General features: G+C 51.4%; 1 protein-coding gene across 2 annotated transcripts in view; it reads left to right on the forward strand.

The window, feature by feature from the left end:
- Positions 1 to 18106, forward strand: part of LOC119113965 (superoxide dismutase [Cu-Zn]) — a 50687-nt gene that overhangs the window by 25073 nt on the left and 7508 nt on the right. Inside the window, exons 4-5 of one of the 2 annotated variants that reach the window (XM_037238203.1) lie at positions 248 to 360; positions 1406 to 3306. In XM_037238203.1, coding sequence (XP_037094098.1) covers positions 248 to 360; positions 1406 to 1552 — 260 coding nt within the window. In that variant the 3' untranslated portion in view covers positions 1553 to 3306. Of the gene's footprint in view, positions 1 to 247; positions 361 to 1405; positions 3307 to 18106 lie in introns of those variants that run through there. The other variant, XM_037238204.1, reaches the window with a different exon arrangement.

Raw genomic sequence — 18106 nt, forward strand, 5'->3', positions numbered from 1 at the left:
TCCGCCTCGGCAGCTGTTGATGTTAGCTACCCTACCCTAACTACCTCGGCTACCTCCTTTACCTACCCTAACTTGCTTCGGCTTGGCTCTTGCCATTGCCCGAGACTGACCTATCTAACCTTCAACGCGGGGTCTAGCACAGCCTAAGCTGCTTAGCTTAGCCTGAACTATCTCGCCCGGCCTGACATGGCCTGGTCTGCTTGGTCACATAACAACGCGACTTGATCTGACTTGACCTGGCCGGCAGGCAAAGCCCACGGCGCCCCGTCGTCGGCAGAACGTCACGTGGGTGACCTCGGCAACATCGTGGCCGACGCCAACCAGTTGGCCAACATCAACATCAAGGACAGCGTCATACGGGTCAGACGACGGCCGGCCCCTGGCGGAGACGAAGGGGCCGGCAAACAGGGGTCCCTCGTTCAGATGTGCGGAGCGCGGTGTTTTACTGGTTATTTCGGTAGTTGGTGGCGCGCGCATCAAATGCTGTTGAGCTTAAACAACGCGTAAAATTAGCTCCCAAAATCTACGCCAAGGTAGACAAAGCAAAGGACGCTAGATATCATTTGAGATGACAGCATACGAACCATCGCTAAAATGAATAGTCAGTCCGCTACAGGCTTGAGAAGTTTGCGGTTAGTACACATTAGTCACAGGCAATGAAGTACTCATCAATGTGTGCAGTGAAGTCAGTGTTTACTGTTCGTTTGCATTATCACCCCAGCGGCCAGCCGCAGTGATGTCACTGCTGGGCCATTCCCCTCCACAATGTCAATATGCTGCAATGCGCCTCAGTGAGCCCGCCTGGCAACGAGTGCGGCGTGCCGCACGGCGCCAGCGTACCCCTCCCCCCAGTTTGACAGCGTTACAGTTGCACCCAGAAGTACGTGATATACTCGCGCGCACGTAAATCCTCACGCTTTCTCGCGCTATTGTCGCGCACATTTGTTCGGCACCTAAGAGCGATCGCAATTGTTTATCGTTGCACTGTTTCTTACGTAGTGCCATTCCCGTGAATCGTTTTCCTTCTCGAGAATGCTGCTTTCTGGGGCGGCACATTTATTTTCTCTGTCTGTTTCTTGATGCTTTTCGTGTTTCAAAGCAACTCAACTGCTATATTTATATTTTCTATGGTCTGTTTTAAAAGGATTCACTGGAAGATAAATGGTAAACCCTCAAATAATGCGGTTGTATATGTCCTGTCACGCATCGCAGTCTGCCGGTGAGGGTACACTCCTAAATAGTTTGATCATCATTCGCTACAGTTCGCAGTCTTCTGCTAAAAGGAAAACCATGGGTAGTCTGTTAACGCCACGTGATATCCGTATTTCGCTTGTAAACGTAAACCCCCGTGGTTTACATTTACATTTTATCCGCACGGTCCGTTACCACGCTGCCGTGTCCGCAGTTTGCCGGCGACGGCAACATCCTGGGTCGGGCGATTGTGATCCACGCCGGCGAGGACGACCTCGGTCTGGGAGGTCAGAGTGACAGCAAGACGACCGGCCACGCCGGGGCCCGGCTCGCGTGCTGCATCATCGGCGCCGTCAACTGAGCTGTGACGTCAGCGGGACGACGTGGCCGCGAGCGTGACGTCGTAGGAGCTGTGGACGGAGAGCGTTCCCCGCGGTCTCAGCGGCGGCTGGCGTGTTGTCATGACAACCGCGTGCTGACCGTTCGACGTTCTTCCTGGTCGACGATGGTCTTTTCCAAAGTGAGGACAAAGTGCGTGCGACTTCGGTACTTCAGCCGAAGGCGTGACGTCATTGGTTCCGGTCAGAGAGTGATGTTGATATGTCCTTGAACTCGGAGTGTGGATACCGCTGCCCGAGTTTGTGCCTTGCTTAGGGCCGTCAGCTGAATGTGTGAGTTCTCGAGTGTCCCCAGCTGGGCTGTGGCCCGTACGGAGGCGGCACAACCGATGGAGGCGACTGAAGAGCCCGGACTTGGTGGGAATGTCTTGGTCTGCGAATCTCTCGTCATTTTCTGACAGGAATTTTGGGCAAAGGCAGCTGCGACAAACTCTGGCTGCGATTTACACATGAGGAGAGATTTACGTCAACTACATTCCTTTCGTTATTCAACACAGTGACATGTCATTTGCTAAAGTTCGCGATGCCTGCGAAGTTGGCAATTGCACGTTGGGAATTGCACCAGAAAGCTAAATGAGTTTCGTCAGCAAGGATAGGGTATAATCCCAGGACGTCAGTTGCTGTCGAGCGCCTGGTGCACTGGTCACGGGCCCGAGACATGCTTTACGACAGGGCAGTTCCAGAGGGTGTGAATAGTAATCCCCGCGGAAGGTACATTCCGTCCAATTTTCAAGCTGAGGTTGTACCGCTAGCACTACGCTGTTGCATTCGCAGAGTCTGCTGTCAGCGCCGTAATTCGCGCATGAGGTGTTCAGATACGTTCAGACAATTGTTGACACACTTTTCAGACGTTTGAGTGACTGCCCTGGGCCTGTATGTTCAAATTTTGGTGGCTTTGTCGAAGGATTGAAGGGTGCAGGTCACGAAACAACTGGTTACGCACTCGTTACTAAAAAATAACTTCTTTTGTATTGAGATAGCCTCTGGAATGATTGGCAGGCTGCTGCCTTGTTAAACAGCATTGCTGACGCATATATTCGACATAGGCCATTGAAACCCAATTTAAGAGGTCATGGGAAAAATTGTATGACATCGTGGCGAAACACCCTAAAACAGAACACCGCCTTCCACGATGCTACCTCAGTTCCAATGCAAAGCCGCCTGCACTTTTCAAAATTCTTAATTCCGTGATACCATTTATCATCTCGGTGGAATGTGCCACTTTCGTGAGCCTGCTTCCAACGCCGCGCAGGGAAAGGAACAGTTTCGAAGCATTGACAGGAAATATTTTGTAAGCTAGAGCATACCTACTGTCGGTGAAAATGATGTGACAAACCGAGATGCACATTGAAAAGTGTATGCTTTGTCAAGATTTTATGACCGAACAGGCTCCTTTTCAAGGTTTACACACATGCATGAGTATTAGGAAGTGCGCGTAAGATTGTATCGCACCTGATGTCCTAGAGAAAGCGTGCATAACACTCACTGCCTGGTTAGAAGTCGAGGTATATTTCACAATGCAATTGGTAATCATTTACATTTTCTTTAGTGTTTTGGGTTTTTCGATGGTGCTCAGAACGCTATGTGCTTTTAATGTTCACAAACAACATTCCGTATTAATTTGTATATGGTTAAATATATCAAATTGTATATGGAAAAGCTATGTCTGTGAATATTGTAATTGTGCACAAAGTTTCGAATACATATGCGTATTTTCTGTTCGTTGTGGCGCAAAGCATCTAAGGACGATCTTACATGCAATACAAATACATGGATGTCTTGGTTCCCAAGGATCTGGTCATCGTAATCGACAGTTGCTCGGTTTGAATTCATGTAATCACTGATCAGATCACCTTGAGTGACAGTCTGAATGTAGATAACACAGTAGTTATGATTAAACTGTTGAGGCTTTATGGCGGTGCCTGCCTCTCATCTTGCCAGGATGACTGGACTCCGTGGAAAATCTAACCCCATACCTCTGCCTTCCCAGGCACGAAGAATACCGCTGCACTGTAACTGCTACACTTACGGTGCCATAAGGTCTCAATACGTCTGCAATGCCTTTGCGTTGAGGATTTGCTATTGACGCAACACGGGAATCTTGATAATACAGCAATCGATGGCCAAGTGACCTGATGCAATGCTTTTCAATTCCGTGTTTTGCTGACCACCACGTGCTTCTGACGTAATTGACAACGCGCAGAGAGCTGGTTCGTAACAAACTTCAACAACTGCAGTTGTATACAATAATTTGGACTCGCTGTGAGCAAGCGTCGCTCCGAAGCCATGCTGGCTGGCTATCCGATGCCCGTTTCCAACCAGTTCAAGCCTTGATCAGAGTGAGGGTAGACGTACAGGGTACAGGTACGGCATAGATGGCGCTGCGAATGCTCCACCAGGCGGCGAAGCTGCTGCATAACTACGCGCAACGGATTTACCACTACCTGATATTGCCCGCAACATGATTACTCATGGTCTCACTCATAACATAGACACAACCTGTTGGGCCACCTGGCCACGAAAAATCAAACGCATACTAGTAAAAGAAGAAGCATAATTTGACATGAGCCGGATGTGCGTGATACGCCAGGCCTTCACTGCCGCAATGCTCGCTTCTGCTCCAACTTCGAAAGCAGCAGTCTACGGCTCATTCTTTCCCCTAGTTTTCCTTGCAGTCGACTTCCACTAGGACATCTTGTGGCTTCGCATGTTCTCAGTGCCGTTGTCGCTGGTACAGCTGCAGAAGTCTAACGCAAGAGGGTCCGAGGAGCCCCTGACCAGTCTCGCAATGGGCGCGTTCCGCCGAGAGAAACGACAGATCTGTCTCCCACGCACCATGCGCAGTCAACGGTCATGACAATGCAAAACAAAAACAAAAAATAAAACAAAACAACAACAACAAAAAAGAAGCAAATCGGTTCTGACCATGCCCTGAAAATTGTACGGAATCTTCCCTCAATACGGAAAATTATCCCAGATAATTGTCCGTGTTGGCAGCACCGAACACCACTCCGGACAATTCTCTAACACTCCGGATAATTTCCGAGATTATCTGCCGCCCGAACGCACCCAATGTACCAAGAGATTTCGTCGTTTCACCGTCCTTAAAGCCACGCTCGCAGTGCACTTGCATCGGTATTTTGATGACAACTGTTTATGGTTGCAAACGCGGGGCTCAGAGTCATTGGCGACTAACACATGGTTAAAGCAAACAACGGATTTCGACGCGACGCTAACTAACTATACACGTAATAAATATAGCTAGACCCAAGGCGAATAATGTGCCATGACAAATGACACAGTTGCCACACGAGGCTCAAAAGTAGCAAAGTTTAGTATGGCAGAAGGGCATTGCTTTTGGGATCAAACCTGTTGATAAATGTGGCCATTTACGCTTTGGGTCAAAACCGGCGGCACGTCTTCTTTGATACAGACATTATTGAAGACTGATGTGCAGCCATCTTTAACAAAATTTGTCCGTGTTTGCTTGCACGAGTTAAAGCTTTGTTTAACTTCGTTTGGTGAGTTCACGTGGAGAGATTCGCGCACCATCGGGAAATTCGATTCAAGTATGTTTTGAAAAATATGTAACAGGCTCTGACGTGTGCTGGCACAATTTCATTTAATTATGCTTTTGAAATATGTGACACGCTCTGACAAGCGTTGGCACTCTTGGCGTGTCCTTCCAGCGAAAAATAAATTCATCAGATGATTTTCAAATATTAGTAATCTGAAACAATTCATCACATTGGGCCAAATGTCATGCATTGCGTAGCCATAACATCTATAGTTACCATGTAACAGAGGTAATTTGGCTTTGGCTTGTCGTCATTGGGGCTATACAACGCACCCATCTGCTGAGGCTATGTGGCGTCGCCTGCCCCTCACCGAGGCGGGAAGGTCGGGCACTGCGGGGAATCAAACCCCGTGCCTCTGTTTTCCAGACGCGCAGTGGGTACCGCCGACGCGTTAACCATTACGCTATTGGCACCCCGGCTTAGGACGTCAAGGAAAATCAAAGGTATCTCCGCGTTACATAATGCCAAAACTTGAAATCACGTTTTCCTGAGATTTAACCCGAGCCTTTTTAAAAGAATAGATCTGTGGCAGCAGAGCTTACGCTAGGCAATGCTTATCATATGAGCCCGGACCCCCTACCTTCCGACCGTCCGATTCCAGGTCAACGGCAAAATTTGGTAGCAAAAAATTGGGAGTACCACAATGCTCGGCACAGTCCGTGCTGCCCTCTGAAGTTACATGACCTTAGACGTTTAGCTTGACGTTAAACCTTACCTTACCTAACGTTAAACCTTAAACGTTAACGTTTATGCTGCGATCTTAGCTCAAATATCTGCGTTACGTAGCAGCAAAATGTCTACTTGACCTCAATGATCTAGCTTACCAGAAGGGATCACAAATTGGTCGAAAAAGAAAAGTAGAATTAAATATCTTAAACAATGAGCAATACCTTGCTCTTTTCCCTATCACCCTACTTCGCTTAGTATGGAAGATACCGGCAGTAATAATATATACGTATCGTGCACTCTAATGCACATTCAAGCTGTAGCGATATTTCCGTGACCTGATTGACCACCCGTTGACCTTCACGCAAAGAATCTGACGTTTCCAGAATGTCATGTCAGCGAAGAATACACAGGCGCTTACAGCTATGTTTTGTTCTCTGCTCAGATTGGAAGCTAAGCGGTGAGAACATTTTGTCTTATTTACGACACTGCCCGCTTAAGATCATTAAGGTTGCCTAAAAAGTCATCTATTGATCTGGAACCAGAACCTCGGAAAATTTGGGCAGCTTGGACAGCCGGAAACACTTTCGTTTCTTTCCCCGATGGGGTTGAGAGGGAGAGGGGTCTGCCAGGCCCCTCGCCGGGCCAGAGCATAAAAGCAGCTTCGTCAGGTGAGCGTTAAACATTTACATTTGCTTGTAACTCATCTACACGTTACGTGATGCGGCCATCCAGCGCACAGCGCAGTATGCTCATGCTGATGTTATGCTAAACTTACATGTTACGTAGATGTAAGCAGCTTGCTCAAGAAAGACTGCGCCTTCGTACTCCATTCAAAAGTGGATCAATCTGGTTGCATCAGACGGGACCAGGCGGATGCTCCGGTGGAGCAATTCATGCCTCAGGCAGGCGATTCCCGAACATTTTATATTGTGCTGTGGTGTGGTGTCAGGATAAGGTATTTGGTAATTGATTCTGTATAAGCCGTCACGCCTACCTTCACACGCCAGCGAATAGTGGTGCTTATCAGCAAGCATGCAGCAAAGCAGTCAAGCGGTCACAGGCAGCCAGCCATGCGGATGGCAGGCCGCCGTCGACCGGCAGCAACCAAGCCAAAGAGGGGGGGGGGGGGGGGGGGAGGGGGAGGACGCCGGGAGCAGGACGGGAGCAGCCAGGCCAAAGAGGGGGACGCCGGGAGCGGATGGGAGCAGCCAGGCCGGAGGGAGGGAGGGGGGGGGGGCCTCCGATGGTGGAAGGGAGTAGCGGCCTGGGGAGGGGAGTATCTCAAAGAATGACTTTTATTCTAGGACGCGGTTTGTTCTTTTGCAAGAACAATAAAAATTTTGGAAATTTCGCCGAAGTTTGGGGCAGTACAAGCTATGTTATTGTATTTTTTAATGTTTTCCAACCCTGCCAGCATGCCGCATTGCAGCATGTTCCCCATTAAGCAGATGCTGTCCAAATGATCCAAAGTGTCTCTGCATTCGCGGAATTTTGCCTCTCTAGAGGAAATGATGCTAACACGCATGCATATGTTGGGGGAAACTTGGTAGTTGTTAAATAATGAGGATGGGTCGAGAAAATACAATTGTGCATCAGGGGAAAGCGGCAGCAGGTGTATAATACAATAGGAGAATACATAGATACATAGCAATTCGTAGCCAAGGCATATCTTCCAAGATATGTTACGGATTAAGAGCAGATAAATTCGTCCATCTCTTTCCGGTCCTACCCCCCCCCCCCCCCCCCCCGATGGCTAAGTTTGCCTACTCAGCAAACTTTATGTAAATGTATCCTGAGTCTCGTCCACCAAGTTTATCAAGCGTGCGTACCCTTGCACCAGCTGCAATATTTGATCAAAGCATACTTCATGAAATGCCGATATATTCAATGTTAAACAAGGAACACGCCAGTATAAGTTCCATGTTGCCGCAATGCCGTGCATCGTATATACTAACACGCACTGCTGAAGTAGTTCTATTTTCGAGTAACGGTGTCAATGCAGCTGAGTTGTTGGAGCTATCTCTAGCCCAGAAACACAAACTTGTAATCAATCGTGGGTTCTCGCTAAAATCCACAGCTCTTTTTTCGCGGGGCCGTATCAGTCTTGATTTGGAAATGGCAGGGGCTTGCGCCAGCCCTCCCGCTGTCCGTTTACGTTAGAAAAAAACGGCGAATTCGAGCAAGGATTTATGGCGCTGCCAACACGCCACCAGTAGCACATTGATTGGCACGAAGCGATGGGGCTCGTGGCCTTCGAGCTGCGGTCACGATCCCCATTTACCCCGCTAAAGCGTCGGTTGGAAATGACTCTGGCGGTCCAGCGTCAGCCGTGGATCGTTCTGATGGCGCGTGCGGGCTGTCTGACCTTCGCCCCAGCCAACAGTCGACGTCCATACGTCAGGTCAGCGGGTCAGTCGGTCCAGAGCCGGTGCCGTGGCCAGGGTGGGTGTCCCAGGACTGCGGAGCTGCCTCGGCAGCAGCGGAAGCCGTCCAGCATACGGGTGACATGTGGGTGACAGGCGGGTGACAGGCGGGTGACAGGCGGGTCACAGACGGTTGGCAGACGGCGATGCCTGATATGAGCCCGTCGCGCACCGGGCCAACCGTCACACCGCCCCCGTCAGCGCGTCAGACCGTCACACCACCCCCTCTGCGCGTCAAAGTCCCTCGGCACAAGACTCCAGTGCAACGCGGGACCGGTTTCTCCATAGGCGGACCAGCATAAACGTTATAATGCGGAAGGAGGATCAGGACATTTTCCATGACCCTGAGCGCTGCAGCCAGGTAGTACGATCCGCAAGTCGTCGTCGCCTGAAGGGGAGCAGCCAAGTGCCGAGTGAACGCTGCGGCCCACTGTGTGGCGTTACGCTCCGCAGTGCCTGCCAGGCAGCCGGCCTTCTGCTGATCGTTCTCCACTGCGTGCTGCTGGTGGCGTGCGCCCACCAGCTGTTCTACCAGCCCGCCCGTCCGGTCCTGGTGGCCGGCGCCACGCTCGGCCTGCTCAACTCGGTGCTCCACCTGCTGTTGGTGATGGGCGTGTCGGGCGACAGGCCCCGGCTGCTCCAGCTCTGGCTGGCCGCCAGCGGTCTGCAGCTGGCCGGCGGCGCGGCGGCCGGCCTCTTCTGGGTCCACGTCAGCCTGGTGGGCGGCGCGCCGGTGGCGTTCGTGCTGCCGCGGACGCTGGCGGCGCTGGTGCTGGGCATGGTGCTGGCTGCTGGCGTCTGGGCAGTGCATGGTCTGAGGAGGCAGATGCTGGAACAGGCTGTCAACGCCTCGGAGGAATGTGAACTGACGACGGCAGGAGCATCGTACATGGTGAGCGACGAAATGGACAAGGTGGCGTGGTCAGCAAGGTCGGCTCAGATGGAAGAGGCACCTTATGGCATGGCAGGAGCACCAGCGCAACTTGATATCCTGACGCAGTGGTCCTGCGACACAGCGGAACTAAAACCAGGCATCGCTTTTCTGGAGGAGACTACTCCCTTCCATTTTCAGGGACCGCCAGAACAACCAGCTCACCAGGAAAACATTCTCAGCAACATAAAAGGACCTCCAAGAAGGAAACAATCGCGCGAGCAAACGGTCCGCGGCTCAGTCAGGTGTTCCCTGAAGCAGTCCTCTCGCGATTCCTCGAAGCCCTTGCGAGGACAGCTCTCGGCGCGTAGCGAGGCTGTCTCGCCCGGACGTGGCAATGGCTGGACCGTCGGCAGGCGGGCTTCCAAGTCGTCCTCTTGCCGAGCTGAGCCAGGCGACGGCGCGCGTCACGTGACCGGGACCGTCGGCAGGCGGGCTTCCAAGCCGTCCTCCTGCTGGGCTGCTCCAGACGACGGTGCGCACCGAGTCACCCGGACCGCGATGGCCAGCGTTCAGCGCCTGCGTCACGTTCGCCGCCTGTGGCTCCGACCCGCCCGCCGCGTGGCGGCTTTGTCTTAGAGCCACTCATCCTCTGTCTGATCCCGTACCAAGAGCCGTCATGGTGCCGGCCCATTTCAAAGACACCCGCTTCTCCTCCCTCTCTCTTTCTCTCCCTCTCTCCTGCACCGAAGCTCTGCGGCTAGAGGAGGGCGCGCTCGGTGATGACAGCAGTATGATCCAACAGCAGCAACAGTTAAAAGAGCATGGCCAGGAAAGCTGCATCGTCCGCCTCACAAATAACGCTTTTATTTGTAGCGCAGAAAATCGCCAGCCCACGCGCCCGCAATTTCCTGCTATCTGTTGTAGCGCATGCTGACTACTGACTACAGCTCCATTCATTTGGATGAAGTTGGTTTGCATGAGGGTCGCAGAAGCCGGCCAGGCAGTACCGATGCTGGCGTGCGGCGCTCGCCCTAGTCATCGATCACAGTCAGCAGCTGGCGTGGCTCATGTGGAAAAAGACCAACCATAGTAGCACGCATATAGCACGCACCACTGCTGCTAGCGTCACTTGAATGACGGGCGCCACGAGTAATGTGGATTTGGCGCCCGCTTTGACCGCAGAGCAATGGGATGTGTATTCGTTTGAAAGCGTGTCCAATTTTCGGAACTGTTGCCGATGTACCGAGTGATGAACCTAACGTTGCCGCGTTATGACTTGTTTGTGGATGTCGGCCCTCGAGTCAATGCCATGATATCCTTAGATATGCTAGTGGTTGAAACTGTTGGCCACTGTATCCGCACTGTGGACGCTTAACTGGGATAATAATTCTGTCGCGACGTTGTGCGCTCGCGGTGCGTCAGTAGAATCTGGTTCCCGAAAATGGAACGCGGACGCTGCTGGCGATAGCCTGTGCTATTTTGGGCCTACGCTGAATCTTTGTGTAACGGTATATGATGTAAGGACGCTTCACACCCGAGCGACTCGAACTTCAACAGAAGCTTTCGAATTGATACGCAGTGCCATCGGCGATTCCGTGAAGGCCTCATTGCGGTATCCTTTCAACTGTAAGCTTGAGGTGTGTAAAGCAGGCCGAACACTTGGAATTCACGGACGGGGCGCGTTCGTCCGTCCGCTGAGTTGTCCCGCGGCTGAGCCTCAGCTACACGACGCTTTAGTAGATCCTGTAGTAGATCCTTTTTTGAACTACGTCACCACGCTTTTCTACCAGCGACTCAAATTGTGCAATTGCAGTTTCCCTCGCACGTTGAACAGCAGCTGATTATTCCGACACGCGACAATGCGCCGATTCCGCCCGCTCTTAGCGGTGCCCGGACTACTCAACCTTGCCTGAAAGTGATGGCGAAATGTTATTAAGCACCACGTGACATGCTGCGACTTCCGTAAAATACAAACGCTTGTGTATTAGACAGTTCTAGTAGTGCGGTTTTGCGTTGTGTTGAACTGTGTTATGCTGCAGCCAACATTGTCAACAGCCAACAGCGCAATTGCAACTGCAGCCAACATCACAACATTGTACAACCCAGTACAATACATAACATTGAACGCAGACGGCATACACGAGCTATGTGTGTTAACGCATTGCACATCACTCGATGAATAAATCATGATGATCATGAAAAAAGATGATGATGATAAGTGATTACGAGAGCAAATGGTTATCAGGATAGATTAATATGAGAACGGATGATGATCACGAAGCATGGTGATGATGAATGCTGTATGGTGCATTTCATAAGATGTATCTACTGTTCACCCCGAAAAAATACCATGAATGAAATATAGATATATCCAAAGCTCTCCGAGACATTCTTTTCATATTTCTTCGAGAAACGATCAAAAATTAGCAGCACGCGGTGCTTGACATGTGCAGAGTCTTCCCGATTAATGCGACGCACCCAGATGAGACGCTACGTTCTGGTGAGCCGGGAGCGCTGGCTCGTGAGTCATAAGTGCTTTCCTAAACCCGAGACCGTCACACACGCCAGGGTAGGGATAAGGTCATGAAGGTCATATAATAAGGTGATAAGGTCGTTCTCAGGTCACGGAGGAGTGGAAAGAAGGCGTTTATGCTGCCGATCTGCGACGCTGTACAACGCCTTCCCCGGTGACAGTCTGGTGTATCTAGCGGCAAGGCGCAATGCAGAATATAAACATCTTTGCTAAGTTTACCACGCATATTAGGAACGATAAGTATACGTGCCTAAAAATGCGTTTAATTTCTCGTGGTACGGTGTGTGTGGGTATTTGTAGTCATTTGATGCTCTTTTTTAATGCTGTCAAGATTGACTTTAAAAGCCACAAGCTCACCTAAGATAGTTCAAATGCACGTCGTCCAAATCTACGTCTACATCTGCTTGGAGGTGCGGGCGGGATTAATTTGGTACCCTAAGATGTAAAAGGTAACAGCGCTGAAAACACTAAATTCACAGGGCAGAAAGCGTTTAACGCAAACTCAATTTTGTCAAATTTTAAGGTCCTTATATCATGGCCTTCGGTTCAAATAAGGCCATATAAGGTCAAGCTCCAGATCGGGCTCCCAAGTGCCCCTAGACCTCACATGACCAGCTTTAGCCTAGATAGCCTGCCGAAACGATAGTTCACTGGTGTTCAGATCAGGTCAGTAGCTCTATGGCACCTTCGGAAGGTCATGATGACAAAAACTCTTCGAGATTGTTTTGATATTTAAATCCAAAATAAGCGTCAGGAACTACGCTAGGCAGCATGCTCTCCAAAGCAAAATGCTGATCTGGGCCATTTCAGGTCAGTGACCTCCCCTGGACGTCATGCAACCAAGATCAGATGCATGTGGACGTCACTGTGACAAAGGATTTGAATTGAAAGTCAAAACTACCCCATAGAGCAAGTGCAATTGTGCGGTATTGGTGATCTCCGAACGTCGCAGGGGACCGTCATTGTCCCAGATTGCTGCGACTGGCACGACAGGCTGTCTGATCCAGACATCGGTGAGCACCAGTTCAGCGAGCTAGAGTACCTTAGTATGGCCCCCGGTCAATCAGGTAATTCAATCAGCTTACCGCAACTCTACTATGCTGTGTATTTCTATAAGCAAATCATCTCATCCAAGACGCCCCAACTCTGGTTAACGTGCATGGTCAGTTTGAAAAATCTTGTGCCTTTCTGCAAGTGGCACCATTTCTTAGCCGTTTTGTAAACGCGGCTTTTGGTAGCCACCTTCGCAATGCCGTTGGATGTTTAGAGAGCAGGCATAACGCGTCAACCGGACACGGTAAAGAACTCGTTGGGGTGAAGTATAATGTAAACTGGATGATCGGAGTTTGGTAATTTCGCAATAATTTAGCGGTCGGTCGGCAATTTAAGCATCGGTCGGTAATTTCACACGCGCCCAGGTAGCCGGCTGGATACCCTTCGCTCGGGTGGGGGGAGGGGTCAATTTGACCCCACCCCCCCTTTAGTTCTCCCGGGAACTAAGAGAGCTGGAGACACCAAACTCACAGCATGTGTTGACCTGTACGTGAACTCTCTTTGGTCGAAGTTTGAGGTACCTTGGTCATGACCTTTGGGTTAAATAAGGTCGAACAAGGTCAAATTCCAGATTGGTCTCCAAAGGGCCCTTAGAACCTAGGCAGCTGTTCGAAGAAAAATGTCACACATTCAGTTAAGGTCATTGACCTTAGCTGACATTTTAACACGCGCCCGGGTGGCCGGTTGGATGCTCTTCGCTCGGTTGGAGGGGGTCAATTTGACCCCCTCCCCCGAGATCTCGGGAACTAAGAGAGCTAAAAACACCAAATTCACAGGGTGTGTTGACCTGTACGTGAACTCAGTTAGGTCGAAGTTGAAAGTTTCTAGGTTATGGCCTTCAGGTCAATAAGGCCAGACAAGGTCAAATTCCAGATTGGTCTTCGAAGGACCCCTAGAACCTAGGCAACTATTCTAAGCAATATGTGAAATGCTCAGTTAACGTCAATAACATTGTTCGACCTTTTCAAGGTCATGATGACCAAAATGACTTTAGGATTTTGAGTTTTTGGGTCATTTTAGGTCAGTGACCTATTCTGACGTATAAGAAGTCCGTGGAAGGTGTATAATGCAGTTCCTGCTACCAATATATTCAAAATGAGCACCAGAAACCAGCCCATACAGCAAGTCCGGGAGTAATAAAACAGGTTGGTTTTGACCTTGGTCTGACCTTCGTGCCTGAGCCTAAGTCAGTGCTATTTGTTTATTCAATTGTTGTGTTGCCTAAGAAAGTATTTCAGAGATGTCTGGCTTCGTTTAACACTCCGTTGTTTGATGGGATTGAGCGATTCCCTGGAACGTGCCTTCCCTGAAGCCATGCCCCGAATTTGACCTGCCATAGGTCAGTGACCTTACAGGGTACATCTAAATTTGTGATGCCAGACGATCCGCTATTTAATTGTCTACAGCTATGCAAAATTTGGCGGGGCTACGCCGCGCCGTTCGGAAGCCATTTTGAGGAAAGATTTGGGGGAGGGGGATCAATTTGAACCCCGCCCGAGCGCGTGTTAACGGTCATTCGGTAATTTAACGGCCATTCGGTACTTTAACGGTCGTTCGGTAATTTAACGGTTGTTCGGTAATTTAACGGTCGTTCCGCAATTCGACGGCCGGTCGGTGATTTAACGGTCGGTAGATAACTTAGCGGTCGGTCGGTAACTTAACGGTCGTTTGATAATCTAGTGGTTGCTCGGTAATTTAATGGTCGGTCGGTAATTTAGCGGTCTGTCGGTATTTAAACGGTCGGTCCGTAACTTTACTTTCGTTCGGTAATTTAACGGTCGTTCGGAAATGTAACGGTCGGTCGGTAATTTAACGGCCGTTCGGTAATGTAACGGTCGGTCGGTGATTTAACGGTCGGTCGGTGATTTAACGGTCGGTCGGTAATTTAACGGTCGGTCGGTAATTCAACGGCCAGTCGCGAGGCGCGATGGTTGGACAGGTGCCTTCAAAAGGCAGAAATGAGCTGCCTCTTATACCCTAAGGCACCGCACCAGGCCAAAAGCCAAGGCACCGCACCCTCCTACCAGAAGGGTGCAGGCCAAGGTACCGCACCCTCCTACATGCGTCAAAATCTTCTCAAAATAGCTTGATCTGAGGTCTTAAAACTATGACGGCGTGCTGGTGACAGAGGTTGACTTCTTGCATCCCTGCACATGCCCTTGGTCACCTCACGAGGAAATGCTTGACCCCACGGTCTAAGCCTCTCCACGAAATTACCCCAAGACCCAAAACCACCAAAGGCCTGATAAAGAGAAGTTTTAAAGGTTTCATTTTTCCTTGAACGACCAGAAATATCTTGCTGGAAAAGCAGCCATTCAGACACCATAAGTTCGCCCAAAATCCAATAATGCTGGGTCATCTTTGGTCTTTACGCTCAGCGGACGAAAGCATTGTCGTGGATTTCCACTAGCTCACACTGCGCCCCCACAGGCCCCATGTGTGGCCAACACATTGCATGGGCTTGAGTAGAAAACTCAGGTCAAAAGGGAAGAGGGCGCATCGACCTTCCTACGTATTTAACTCAAACGCGGCTTTTTGCATGGCACAGTGCCTTGAAGCATTTCTCTTGGCTGTGAAGACACGGGAAGCTTGCTTCGCCAATGCATGACGGCGGCGTGAAAAGTATGTCAGGAATGCACGGACAGGCCTTAATGCTGCAATGCATCACGTGCCCTACACTTCAATGAACCTCCGGCTCGTGCATTGGTTATCGCAGTCGTCCATCAAATTGTGAGTGCATCAGTTTCGTCAATGTTAAAACTTGCAAACAAGCTGTCACATCCTGCACCCAACGCAAAGCCCTCCACCCCACCACAGGACGAGATCGACAAGTGTCCCATCGGCGTAACTAATCAATTGGCTTGGACAACGGAGGAGGCATGAGCACCACTCAGCTGTGGACCTCCGAATCGACCAGCTTGGCGGCACCGGTGCCGGCAGTCTGCGCTGCGTGCGCGGCCACAGCAGGAGCGGCAGCATCGTTTGCAACAGCAGTCACATTGTCAGCAGCATCAGCACCGCGGCACTGCCTCCAACGAACCCAGGGCCAACCGTCTCCAGAGGCCGTGCTGAGACGCTGTTTGCCGTCTCCAGAGGCCGTGCTGAGACGTTGTTTTGTGCCTGTTAAAGCTGCGCTCTAACCCCGACGGCGGTGTCCAGAGGTCAGCAGCATGACCGCGCCTCCCTGGTGCCGCTGGCCGGTGCTGCTGCGCGTAATCCTGGCGCTGCTCTGCGTCGGTCTGACCATCCACCAGTCGCTGCAGCTGCTGGAGTTCTACCAGGCCGAGCACACGGCCTCGTCCTTCTCCAAGCTGCCTTTGGCCCAGCTGACGATGCCGGCCATCACCCTGTGCGCTGTCGGGCGACCTCAGCGCGTGCCGCTCAACGTCACCAGCATCACCGACTGGCTCTGGTCCCGCACCGGCAGTCTGAAGGAGCTGGTCCAACACTGCCATCCGGGCTGCTCCCCCGGGGAGGAGCGAAAGGACGGCGTCCCGGTGCACGTGGCGATGGGCTCGTGGCGCTCGTGGCCCGTGGATGGCCTCTACACCACGTGCCACACGTTTACACCGAACGTGAGCGCAAAGGTCCTGAGCCATATGTACCGCAGGACAGGCCGAGGCAGCGCACCCTCCTACATGCGTCAGAAGCTTCTCAAAATCAAGCTGAAGCCGAAGCCGTTAAAGCGTGACGGCATAATGGTGACGGGGGTTGACTTCTTCTTGCACCCCCTGCGCATGCCCATGGTCAGCAACCTCCACTTTCCCAGCTTCGAGCGCGACAGCAAGGTGTTCGTGGTTCCAGGGAAGAAGTTCGAAATCACCGTCACCTGCGACGCCAACGTGCGACAATCGCTTCGTCGCGCCCCCTGCCGCTCGCTGCCCGGCTACGACCACGCCCAGTGTCTGGCGCTGTGCCTGTTCTCTCGGCGCGCGGCGCGCTACAGCTGCCGCACCCCCCAGATGCTGGCCTGGTACCCGACGCTGCCCGAGTGCCGCACGAGGGAATCGATCGCCATGCACCTAGACGAAGCAGGGGAGGCGCGCTGTCGCTGTCCACGCGCCTGCCGCGAGCAAGTGTACCTGATGTCGTTCCAGGGGCGGCGGCAGGGCAACGGCTCGGGGCTGTCCAGCGTGACGGTGATGACGGGCCGGTACCCGCTGACGGTGATGGCGGAAAGCGTCCCTTATCGGCTGCTGGGGCTGCTCAGTGACGTCGGTGGCTACGTCGGCCTTCTGGTCGGCGTGTCGGTCCTGTCGCTGCTGCGGCTGCTGGTCGACCTGCTGGAGTCGGCGCTGCGCTGGAGGTGCCAGCGACGCAGCAGCCCGGTTATCCGTCTAACAAGTGGCTGAGAGTTGCGATATCTGCTTCAACTAGCAGGCCTCTGACTTGGCGCCGAACGAGCTTTTTAGCCCCTGACCAGAAGACGAGGTGGAGAGGACCCCTAGTTCGCCAGCTCTTCCGATCATCTCTCCTCTCTCTCTTTCTCTCTCTCTCTCTCTCTCTCTCTCTCTCTCTCTCTCTCTCTCTCTCTCTCTCTCTCTCTCTCTCTCTCTCTCTCTCTCTCTCTCTCTCTCTCTCTCTCTCTCTCTCTCTCTCTCTCTCTCTCTCTCTTCCCTCTCTGGCTCTCTCTGTCTCTGTCTCTGTCTCTGTCTCTGTCTCTGTCTCTCCCTCCCCCTCTCTTTTAGCTTTCTCTCCCCTGCCCTTTTGTTCTACATTCATCTCTTTATCTCTTCTCCCGCTGCTTCCCCCCGACCAGCAATTGAAAGAAATCTCCCTTCTCTAACGGTTGAGATAATCTGTTCTGTCTTATACCTACAGCTGAGTGAGATCCTCTCGTCTTTGATCACAGTTTGGGAGGAGCCGGCCATTCATCCGTCTTTCTATAGCTAATCAGCTTGTTTTAACCTCTAGTCCAGTAGCCACATTGCTTGTGTGTTTGTTGGGCGTTGAACTAAGCCGCAGCCAGAGTCCCATGAGATATACAAATATGCAAAAAAACAAACATGCACCTAGCGATAAGCAAATATTTGTGCAACATTAGGCACGTTATAAAGCAATCGCGGTCACGTAGCGGTCGAAGACAAATCGGACGCCATTGCGCGTTGCGAGGCAAACGCAGCGATGGAACGATGCAGCGCAATGGTCCAGAGCGGTGTCAGAGACCTGCGTCGTCATGCGTGGCGACATTGTTATTTACTATACGTTACTATAGAGATTGGTGTCACTTTCTAAAATCATAAGGGGAGGGGGATCAGCTGAGAGGGTTAATTTAACCTGTCTCAAAACCTGATTTTACCTGGATGTCGGGGACTTGCATTGGCGTCTGTGATGCGAAAAACTGTTTTTAAAAATTAGCTGCCTCAAAATGATTTCCTGCCAAAAGT

The sequence above is a fragment of the Pollicipes pollicipes genome, unplaced genomic scaffold, assembly GCF_011947565.3.
Source record: "Pollicipes pollicipes isolate AB1234 unplaced genomic scaffold, Ppol_2.1 Scaffold_7262;HRSCAF=8765_pilon_pilon_pilon, whole genome shotgun sequence".
In the NCBI taxonomy this organism is placed as follows: domain Eukaryota; kingdom Metazoa; phylum Arthropoda; class Thecostraca; order Pollicipedomorpha; family Pollicipedidae; genus Pollicipes; species Pollicipes pollicipes.